The 11,051-nt window shown below is 42.4% G+C and overlaps 2 protein-coding genes across 2 annotated transcripts; both read right to left on the reverse strand.

Annotated features, from left to right (window-relative positions):
- Positions 1 to 5,241: 5,241 nt before the first annotated feature.
- Positions 5,242 to 8,883, reverse strand: LOC149221612 (uncharacterized). The gene is made up of 2 exons (XM_089387431.1): positions 7,469 to 8,883; positions 5,242 to 6,532 (listed from the first exon to the last, which is right to left on the reverse strand). The coding sequence occupies exons 1-2, from the start codon at positions 8,881 to 8,883 to the stop codon at positions 5,242 to 5,244; spliced, it is 2,706 nt and encodes a 901-aa protein (XP_089243557.1).
- A 1,095-nt stretch (positions 8,884 to 9,978) lies between these two features.
- LOC149221613 (uncharacterized) lies at positions 9,979 to 10,620 on the reverse strand. Its single transcript, XM_089387432.1, has one exon. It carries the CDS (start codon positions 10,618 to 10,620, stop codon positions 9,979 to 9,981), a length of 642 nt encoding a protein of 213 aa, XP_089243558.1.
- Between the last annotated feature and the right edge of the window lie 431 nt (positions 10,621 to 11,051).

Here is an 11,051-nt window from a genome sequence, read left to right on the forward strand (position 1 = left end):
ATCATTTTGATATCTTGATCCCATAAAGAAGGCTAGCACCTTGACTCTAGTAGATGATACTCTTGACACTTGACATGCATAAGACATGATGGATTTCAGATAGAAGGTTAGCTCATTGATTCTTATACATGACACTATTGATGATGCATTCTGATGAGCATGATGAAAGTAAAAAGGGTTGATACTCTTGTTGTTTTGGTAGAGTTTTATTGAATACCCTGAGTTGATGACAAGAGCATAACAATATTATTATCATATGGTAAAAATTGAATGACCTGACTTGATCTTATTAATAATGATAATTATGGTAACCATGATGATAGAAGTCTAACAATAAGTTTGATATTCATAATTTTCTTGTTGACCTTGGTAAGTTAGTAATTATTCCCTATGGTAAATTTGGATGACTTGATTTAGCAGATTAAGCTATTTAAGTGATATTGTGTTCATGATCTTTGAAGTGTGATGTCATACCTGTCAGCTGCCCTTATCATATGACTCTAACCCTTGACAAAATATTGATGACATGATGTGATGATGAAGTAGTTGATGCTAGCATGTTATGACCATGATGGATATATGTTTGACTTTATGATCTAATAGAGTTGATGCATTATAGACAGGTTGATGGCATGAATGAAGATGACTGAAGTGGATTCCCATTCAGAGGGACAACCTCTCCATAATATCCCTTCTCCTATTATCATGTACGTTATGTACTTTTTTATTGTTGAAATATGATTTATGGGCATGGATAGTCAAATATTTGACATTGATGATCTACAACAAAGTTTTGATATGAGGAAAGAGAGTTTTCACTTGCTCTAAGCCTCAACCACATAGATACAAGCTCAAGGGTGCCGTTGAGACACTAAGTTAGGTCTAAGCTAGGTTTTGGCAGTTGGGAAGCCACAACCACTCACATAACATCTTGAAGAGTGCGACTGTAATCTCCCAACCACTCTGAGGAAGGCCTATGGGTGTGACTATGCCTATTGGACAAAAAAAAAAAAAAATGAAGATTTGTGGATCGAATTAGATGTTCTCCTGAAGGATATCAGTCCTTTAGACATGAAGTAGACAACATAAAGATCTATGAGAAGGAAAGTTTGAATGTTTACTATAATATGAACATGAAAACTAAACTTGTGTTTGCAGATGACCAAGATATGCATATAGATGTGTCATTATGATTAAAGTTTGTGCTATAAGAGTTTGACATGATTCAACTGATATATATGAGTAATGTTTGGAGTTTTGACATGATGCTTGATAATGACTTAGAACTTTGACTTGATGATTGAGATATGTTTTGGACTATAGATATCTCTATGATAACAAATTTGGATTTGACATGATGACTAATGATTTGATTTGACGATTAATGATTTTCCTTGATGACAATGATATATGAGCATAGTGACTTCCAATGACATATGAGTATTCAAAAATGGTTTTGTATTAGCCTCCTTGTTCCTAGCACAATGGTTGAAGTATTGATAGTTGTGATTTAGTATGAAGATGGAACCTGCATGACTTATCCTTGGTGTATGCATTTGCATCTAGTGACAAAAATGACTTGTATTATGATCATGAGAATGACTTGATGAAGTTTGGATTGATATTGTGTGATAGATGACAACTTGATAAATAGATGAATTCAAGACTTGATATGAGCCCTACCTGTCACTTGGTCTAAAGAATTGATATTGTGATGACTTTGATATCTGTTTTAATCTGGCTTTTAAACTTTGCTGAGCTGACTTCGCTGATTTGATTGTACAATATTGTGAGTCTAAACATATTGGTTTGGAAAAGTGTTATATTTACAGAGAGCATTATATGAAGCAAGCTCCTTGATCCAAATATGTCTGCATTGACAATTATCTGGTGAAGCCAAGAAGAAGATGTGTTGATCCAAACCTCTACTTCAGAAGTGTTCCAAGGTATGACTTTGATATATATATATATATATATAGAGAGAGAGAGAGAGAGAGAGAGAGAGAGAGAGAGAGAGAGAGAACCTGAGTCGATTGAGTTGCTGCATACACAATGAGTTGCCACCGAGCACCCTTCGAGATACTTGCATGAGACGATTAATTTTGATCTAAGATATTCATCCTACAATATGTGGCTATAGGAATGTACTGGTGATGTTTGGGATTATTATTGATGAGATAATTTAGGGACTTTCTCCCTACTACAGGAGGATCAATATTAAATAATAAATCAAGAAGATATTCTAAAATTATTGCACATATTATGGAGCTCCAATGATTGAGAAAATATAAGAATGTGTTCTCTGTCATTTAATGCAGATTCCTAGTATTGGGAACCAAATCCACTATTTGAGGGATTTTGGTGGGGAAAGCTTCCTCCTTTCATGGGGAATGCTTCCTAATCATTTTGTATAAGTACCAAGTCGAATTTTCCTCTAGGGGTTGATTTTTATTAGTCTTCTTGTGGAGAGAACTCGTATTTTTGTAGCTCCATTGTCATTTCTTGCAGGGATGTAATTATATTGATGGAAATAATGAAGATTGGTGCCATGTTCAGATTCTAAATCTTGGTCTCCTCCATAGGACTTTGAGTTTCCTTGGGCTTGGCCATCCTAGGAGCCTCAGAGCCATTTTGTATCATTTACTTTTCTTCTTTTCACTTCTTATTCACATGCATCTCTTGTTCTTGTCTTTTTTCTATTTATGCATTTAGTATTAATGATTTCTTGTTGTAGGATTGGGTTAAATGGTTGAAGTAAGTTATTTTGCAGGATCACAAGCATCATTTCATCATTGGAACAACTTTGGAAGGTCATAGTAATCATTGAGCTACTTGGATTAGTTTGCTTATTCCCAAATCTAGATTTCTAGAAGTCCCTTGTGGCAAATAACAGTAAATTTATGCTATTTTTTAGAGCATGCTAACAAGCTTCAATCGAGTTGATTCCACTTACATTAGATCAAAAAAACATTCTAGTTAATAACAAAATTTACCCCATTGCATTTGCACTTGATTAAGTTAGGCATTTGATAGATTTACTAGCTCACTAGTTCTCGAATTTCTAGATTTTAGACTAGTAATTTTATGCTATTTTTTACCATGGGTTAACATAGGTCATTTTGAGAGACTCCACTTGGAATGGAGACCTAATACATCTTATTCAATAAGAAAATTTGTCCCATGCAATTTGTATTTGATTTTCTTGGTCATTCGATGAATTATAACTTCCTGTAGTAAATATGTAACATCCTGTAGTTTCCTGTAGTACTCTTTCAACGTGTATATACTTGCCCATATTTATTCAAAAAGATTGGTTTTGGTCCCTTAGGGTTGAATCAAGACCCCTAGGCTCTAAATCAATGGTTGAGGAGGGATAAACACCACCTAGGACTTGCCTTTTTACCCATGCAAAACATCTCAACGATTTGGGTTAATGGACAAATTTATGAATTGGATAATATAGTGATGATTTTTTGATTGCCACATCCAATGAACTCTGTTAATGGATATAAACTCTTTGAAGTGTAATGGTTGAAATTTAGTTCATGATCTTTACTTTATGCAATTAGAATAGGTTTTTTTCCTTGTATTTTCTTTCTTGCAATAGCTTAAGGTTTCTATTTCGAGCATTTCATTTTTTGTAATTAGTTTAGAATTTGATTTCATTACATGCATTCCATCACATCATGACGGCAAAGGAAGGACACATTGTAGCTGCACATATAGTGTCGATACCTCTTAAGTTTGTACAAACCTCGGGTCAATAATTAAATTTGGTAGCCTTGGGAGTTGCAATATTCTTGTTGCAATACCGAGGCTCATCACTCTTCCCCGCTCTCTGAGCTCCTAGGGTGAGGAATTGAGATGGAGGGCTCCTGAGGTTGAGGGAACTCTGGACAATAGGTTATCACCCTATCTATTATCCATAGGGTTGGATATGTTGCTCCCCTATCTTCATAGGGTTGGAGATTTTGCTCCCCTATCTTCATAGGGTTGGAGATGTTTCTCCCCTATCTGGTCTATGCAAAGTATACCCCAGTTGGCATCATACCCACAAGCAGGGCTTGTTGGGATTGTCGACGGTTTAACGAGGCTTGGAGGTGTGTGTTCCTTATCTCTTGGTAAGTTAGGTATCTCATCCAAGCTGGATTATGATGCAAGTGTTCTACCACGTGACTGCTTAGAGTCATCGATAGGAAGATCGACAGACAATAGGATTGGGTTGAGATTTGCTCCCCTATGCATTTCCAAGTTGAGGTTGAGTTCTCCGATCTGATTCTAGGGTTGAGATGTGCTCCCTTGTGTGTTTGGACATCCTATTGCTTGATATGGGGTCGTACTAGAAGCTCCCCTATGAGATACTAAGTCAAGATGTGCTCCCTGATGTGGTTCTAAGTTGAGATGTGCTCCCTAATGATATGCTCTTTGATGATGATGAAAATTGACTCCCCAATTATGATATTCCGAGTCATAGCCCGTTGACAGAGATATCAAGTAATACCCTGATGAATAGAGGGTGGTAGCTTAAGCTTTGCTCTGGTAACAAATTATTCTTCTTTTAGATTCGAGAATGTTCAGCACATGAGCAGGGACAATGAAGAGATAAGCGGGAATAAGTATGAGATGAATGAAGGTCATATGTGACAATACATGATGTTACTTGAGACTGGATAGGATATGATGACAAGATGCCATGTTGATCGATGGTCAGATATTGGCAGGTAGAATTCTCCCTAGTTGAGAGGGAGTGTTAAAAAAATGCAACTGCGGTGAAATTCCACTTTGGATAGCTCACTTTATGGAGATAATAATTACATTGAATTCCTCTTTTCGAGAGGACCAAAGTCGACCTAAAGATCACTCAAATCAGATAAGGGAAAGTGTATTTGTGAATAAAAACCCACATGTGCATATTTGATAAGGTCGACCCTAAAGCAAAGAGGACCCTCTTGGAAGGCTATAAATGCAAGTGACCCTTTTTTCCGAAGAAAGATAATTCATAATTTCATAATGAGAAATTACATGTTGTTGATGCCCGAAGGCATATGCTGTAAACGTGGCAATGAAATCCACAGTCAAAATAAACAAAAATAAATACAAGTAGACCCAGGAGGTGTACTGTTCTGTTACCTATGTCCGCTATATAGTTCCAAAATAATACCCACGCAGGGGTAGTACTAATAAAGACAGATATTATGTACAGAGTAGTTCATATAGTTCATAATCAAAATGCTGGAAAAATTAGAGGTTGTTGCCTCTCGGTGGTTCCTCATCCATGTATGGTCTGTGGAAATAATGATAGACCCCTGCTGGTGAATGTTCTGTAATCATCCATTCCCCTAGAGGACGATGCGTCGCTTCTTTTGAAAGCCTATCAGCAGTTTCATTTCTTTCCCTGTAGATGTGAGAAACAGAAATCTGATCAAAGAATGTTTTGAAAAAAACAATTTCTTCCAAAATAGTTCTCAGAGAGTAAGCATTGCAAACAGCTGAATTGTTAAACCAATCAGACACTATCTTTGAGTCTCCAAAAATTTGAATGCTTCGGCAGTGTTTCAGGATAGCAAAGTATAGCAGGTGGCGGAGAGTTATTAATTCAGCATGGTTGTTGGTGCCGGGTCCCAGACCCAAACAGATCTGGTAGAAGTGTGAGTCAGAAAGATAGAGACATATTCCACCCCCACAGCCGTGAATTTGGGCTGCTCCGTCATAATAGGCCCACGGGATGTCTTTGTTGATCCGTTCCTGTTGTATAGTTCTTTGGCGCTTTTGACTGTCCACATTTGGAAGCTCTTCGAAGGCGGCACAAATCTGTAATGGGAGGAGGTTCCAGTTGACCGCGGTATCTTCGAATTTTTTTTTATTTCTTTTGATCCAGATATACCAAGAGACCAGGAGAGGCAGATTTCTCATTTTTGGTATGGCTGATGTGGACCACCAGGACTCCCAAGCCGTGGTAATGTCGACCCCCTGCCAGGTTCTAGTCATATTCAGTGATTGAAGTACTTGTGCCCATATGCTCCTGGTGGTTGGGCAGGAGAGGAACAGGTGCTGGGTCGATTCTTCGTCCTGTAGACAGAGAACACATCGGGTCGGCCCCATAAAAGCCCTTCTTTTCAGGTAGGAGCCCGTGGGGATCTTATCCTCCAGGATATTCCACATCAGCAGTCTGGTGCGTGGAGGAGCTTGAAGCTTCCATAGATTATTCCACCAGCTTCTAATATTCTCAGGTTTCTTGTCAGCAATGATTATGTTATAACCCTGTTTCGGAGTATATTGCCCTGCTTTAGAGTGCGCCCAGATTAGTTCATCTTCTTCAGCAATGCGCAATCTTACATGTGATTCTGTAAGAGCCCTTAGGTAGCTTTGCCAGATTCTGCGCCAGTCATTAGGTAGGTGCCAGTGTGGTTCAGTCAACCAGGCCTGAGTATGGAAAGTAGTGTTTTGCTGATCCCCTATCTGACCCAAATACTTGATACCTCTGTTGTTTAGGTGCTGGATCAGTCCATCAGGAAGTATATGGGAGTTTCCACTGCCAATCCAAGGATCAATGCCAATTCAGACAGATGCCCCATTTCCAATCTTCCATAATAAACCCTCCTTGATGATAGAGATAGAATTCAGGATGGCCCTCCATATTACCGAAATGTCCTTTTTGTTCCAGGTTGGGCTTCTGATCCAATCTATGATGGTCACCGGCCAGATGTATTTATGAAGGATAACCTGTGTCCATAGGCTATTTTGTTTAAGGAGGAGCCAACCCTGTTTGGCGGCCAAGGCATGAGCAAAAGCCGGGAGGAGTTTAAGTCCCCAACCTCCCCACTGCTTCGGGGTAGCAATTCTAGTCCATTTGACCCAGGCAAAAGGTCTACCCTCCTTATTTCCATTCCATAGGAATCTGCAACAGATTTGTTGTATTCTGTGAAGGATTCCTCTAGGAATCCAAGCAAGTGACATCCAGTAGACCGGGGTGGCCTCAAGGACTGATTTGATAAGGACCAGCCTGCCCGCCCTAGATAGGAGCTTATGACACCAACAACTAATTCTCTTTTCCACTTTTGTGATGAGCCAGGTCCAGTTTGCGATCTTGTATCCATCTGGTTTTAATCTGAATCCCAAATATTTTAATCCCCCCATCAAATCAGTAGCTAGGTAGGGAAAAAATTGAGTGGCCAGCTGAGATTCTTGTAAGGTGCATTCAGATAGCGAGATGGTTGATTTTTCCCTGTTGATTTCCATTCCGGTGGCTCTACAGAACAGGTTCAGTATCTCATTCAAGGTGGTGGAGTCCCTGACGCTGCCATTCAAGAAGATTAATATGTCATCTACAAAAAGTAGATGTGTTAGATAGAATTGATCCATGATTTTTAGGCCTTGAAGTCCTCCCCTCCTTTTTTCAGTGGCAATGAACCTGCTCAGACCTTCCATGACGATTAGGAATAGTAGGGGGGATAAGGGGCATCCCTGCCTGATCCCTCTATCAATGGTGAAGGAGGGCGAAGCTGAGCCATTAATAAGAATGGCGAAAGAGACAGTGGAGATGCATCCCATGATCCAGCTGATGAGTGCTGGGGGAAAGCCCAAATGAGTAAGAATCATCTTTAAGTATAGCCAGTTCACCTTGTCAAAAGCCTTTTTCAGATCAATTTTGAGCGTGAGTCCCTTGAGTTTCTTGAGCTTGATGGAGTGTAGAGCTTCCTGGGCTGTTCCAATGGCATCCTGAATATGTCTATGGTGTAGGAAAGCAAATTGTTCCTGGGAAATGTGGTTGGATAATATAGGCTTGATGCGGTTGGCGATAATTTTAGAGATGATTTTGTACAGACAGTTGCAGAGGGATATAGGCCTGAAGTCGTTATAGGAGGATGGCGAATCAGTCTTTGGAATCAAGGCCAAGTAGGTGAAGTTGATGAGGGGGTGTATGTGACCCGAAATTCTGCTTTCTTCTATAACAGCAAGAAGATCCCCTCCCAGAAGCTCAAGAAAAGCCAGATAGAACTCCACTGGCCAGCCATCCGGACCAGGACTCTTATCTTTCTTGAACCACTTGAGAGTTCCTTCCAATTCTTCCATAGTGACCGGATGATTTAAGTCCTCTGCTTCCTCCGGATCCACAAACCTCGGAAAGTGGGCAGCGATATTGATGATATCCGGGAGGTTGATGGCTGCTGGTGCAGTGAATTGCCTCTTGAAATGTGTAATCCCCAATCTGGCGAGTTGAGGGTGAGTAGAGGCCCAGCCCTCAGTCTCACAGGGCATCTGCCAAATAGTATTAGTAGCCTTTCTTCCATTTGCATAGTTGTGGAAGAATTTGGTATTGCCATCCCCCGCTTGGAGCCAGGTGGCTCTACTTTTCAATCTCCATTGTTCTTCTTTTTCCAGTAGGATCTTGTTTTTTTGGTTCTCAAGCATGACTAGATTCTTTTTAGTCTCCTCCGTAAGGAAACCTAGCCCCTGTTCATCCGTTGCCTGTGCAATCTGTATTTCTATATCAGCAAGTATCTGGTCATCTCTCCGCTTTTTTCTTTTAGACCACTCCTCTGTCATTGACCTGAGTTTATTGAGCCGAGAAACGAAATCCGCAGCCAACCTCTGCTCCCTCAGAGGGGGCTGTGCTCTCCAGAATTCAGTCACCATATTGATGTATTCAGGCTCATTAAGATGTCCAGCAAAAAATTTGAAAGGGGAGCGCGGCTTCTTTGATGGTCCAGTAACTTGTAGAAAAATGGGAAGATGATCAGAGGATCCCCCTGTACCCACCCATTGTCGATAAAGGGGGAGGTGTCGGATGAGGTCTTGGTGAATCAAGTATCGATCCAAACGGCATCCCAAGGCAGCCTCCCCAATCCTTCTATTGTGCCAGGTGGGCAATTTCTTATTCATGGGGACATCTATTAAATTGCAGGAGTCGAGTAGAGTGCTCATCTGGTCGGAAATTGGGTCAATTTGAGCATGATGTCCCCAGGATTCTTCCATACCCAATGAGAAATTAAGGTCCCCCCCATGATGGTGGAATTCGTGATAAGACCATGTTCCAGCAAATTGTGCCAGAATTCCATTCTGTTCTGATTAGGTGCATAGATGTTGATAACTTTTAACTGTAAACCCAACTCCCCGACAAAGATATCCATGCCAATGAATCCCATGCCGCCCCAGGTGGATATATGCTTGACAGTTCGAGGGTTGATGCCAATTGCGAGACCGCCAGACCTGCCTATGGCATCCAAGCCCTGAAATGTCCAACCCGGAAGAATAGAGTGCAGGGTTCGGATAGAGTCTTCAGCAGTACCAAGTGTTTCTTGTAGGAAGAGCATGTCACAGAAGGTATCCTTTAACAATCGTTTTAGAGCCAATCTCTTCTTGGGGTTGGCTAGTCCCGGCAATTGTAGGAGAGCCAAATCATGGGGGACCTCGGGCAGTGGGCTCCAATGCTCTAAGCACCCTCTCAATGGTATGTTGTCGGCCCCTTGCCACATCCGCCACTGCTAGCTTAATGGCAGATTTTAACTTAGAAGGGCGCCCTCTGACCGGTTTATGAAGTTTGGTCCTTCCAGGGGAAAGTCCCAAACCCAGACGCGGGGGAGTGGGTTGGGAACGAGAGCAGAGATTGTAGGGGTGGGGGTCAGGCTCGGGGGGAGAGGGAGTGTGAGAGGGGGGGGTGGAAAAATCCCTATGAGATGTCGGGGTGGTGGAAAAAGTGGGTGGGGGCACAGATAAAGGGCAGAGGATGGAGGGAATAGCGCAAAATGCTGAAGTATGGGTAGGCAGCGATGAATGCAAAACATTAAACATAACATCCGTAAATAAAACATCAGGAAAGGGGGATGACTGATTACCTGGCTGCGAAGTGCCATCTGTTGCTGCTTTGGAGCGAGTCCTTGGGGGAGATGAAGGATCTTTACGCCGGCTCCCTTTCTTCTTTGTGGCATCCACAACAGTCTCCGTCGGAGGCCCATCTTGTTCTTGTTCACCCTTTTTCTATTCTACAGATGATTGAAGCTTCGTCCCCTTTGAGGTTTCGGTGTTCATTGATGCATTCAGGGGACAATCCTTGTATAGGTGGCCCACCTTGTGGCACCTCCTACAGCGAAATGGGACTCCTTCATAGTCCAGCAGTTGTTTGCGAGAGAAATGTCTCCTGTGGAGAGTAATTTTCTCTTCCAGCCCAGCCCTGGTGTCCAGATAAACCAGAATTCTTGCCATAGTCATGATTCCAGTTTTCTCGAAGGACTTATCATGTTCCAGGTATGTCCCCAGGGCGTCTCCGATACGCTTGAAAACTTGGGGAGTCCAAAATTGCATGGGAAGACCAGGAAGTCTAACCCAGATGGGTCCGGCTCCAAGATGTTCACGTTCAGGGTCGAACAAAGGATCCCATCGTTTCAATAGAACAGGAGCGAGCTCAATGTGCCAATACCGTGACAAGATCCAATCCGTGTACTCCTCCCTATGAAAGCGGAGGGCGAACCATCCTCTGGCCAGGACCCGAATAACGGGTAGTTCTTTTAGCAAGGATCCCCAAATCTCCACTGTCCAGAGCCTCAATCTCTCCACCGTGTAGTTCCTACCTCTGACACGGCCTACCAGGACTTTCCTCGCGGTGTCCATTGCATCTGCCATTTGCACGTCCTCGCCGAAAGTCAGGTTAATATCCGAGTCCACTGCTCTGAGGCAACGACCTTTTCTCAGGTGTTCCGAACGCCGACCTGTAGGGTAATCTTTCAAAAGGCTCCTGCAAGGTTCCGAAGAGCTGTGTTGCGCCGAGAGCGAGGGTCGCGGGTTAGGGATAGGAGTGCTGAAGCAACCAGAACGAATCGGTGAGCGAGGATTGAGGCTGCAAGAGCCCGGTTGATCGAGTGGTTGTTCAGGTCTCGGGGGGTTAGACGGTCCCGCTTGTGCAGTGGAAATGGAGGGGGGAAACATGGGCAAAGAGGGCAGCGGGGGTGGAGGAGGGGGGAGTTGCGGGGGATGAGGGAAGGGGGCATCAAATGAGGGGAGGCCTGAATGGAGGAGCCAAGAAGATGCAGTGTGGCAGGGGAGGGGGGGGGGCA

Source organism: Pinus tabuliformis, chromosome Q, assembly GCF_031772625.1.
Source record: "Pinus tabuliformis cultivar Carrire ecotype Pingquan chromosome Q, CPIR1, whole genome shotgun sequence".
Classification (NCBI taxonomy): Eukaryota; Viridiplantae; Streptophyta; class Pinopsida; order Pinales; family Pinaceae; genus Pinus; species Pinus tabuliformis.

Excerpts from the sequence above, each read along its gene's own strand:
- LOC149221612 (XM_089387431.1), bottom strand. The coding sequence starts at position 8,883 with ATGAATAAGAAATTGCCCACCTGGCACAATAGAAGGATTGGGGAGGCT. Across the intron at positions 6,533-7,468 it reads ACCATTGATAGAGGGATCAG|TGGAAACTCCCATATACTTC; the intron begins GCAGGGATGCCC and ends TTGGATTGGCAG.
- LOC149221613 (XM_089387432.1), bottom strand. The coding sequence starts at position 10,620 with ATGGCAGATGCAATGGACACCGCGAGGAAAGTCCTGGTAGGCCGTGTC.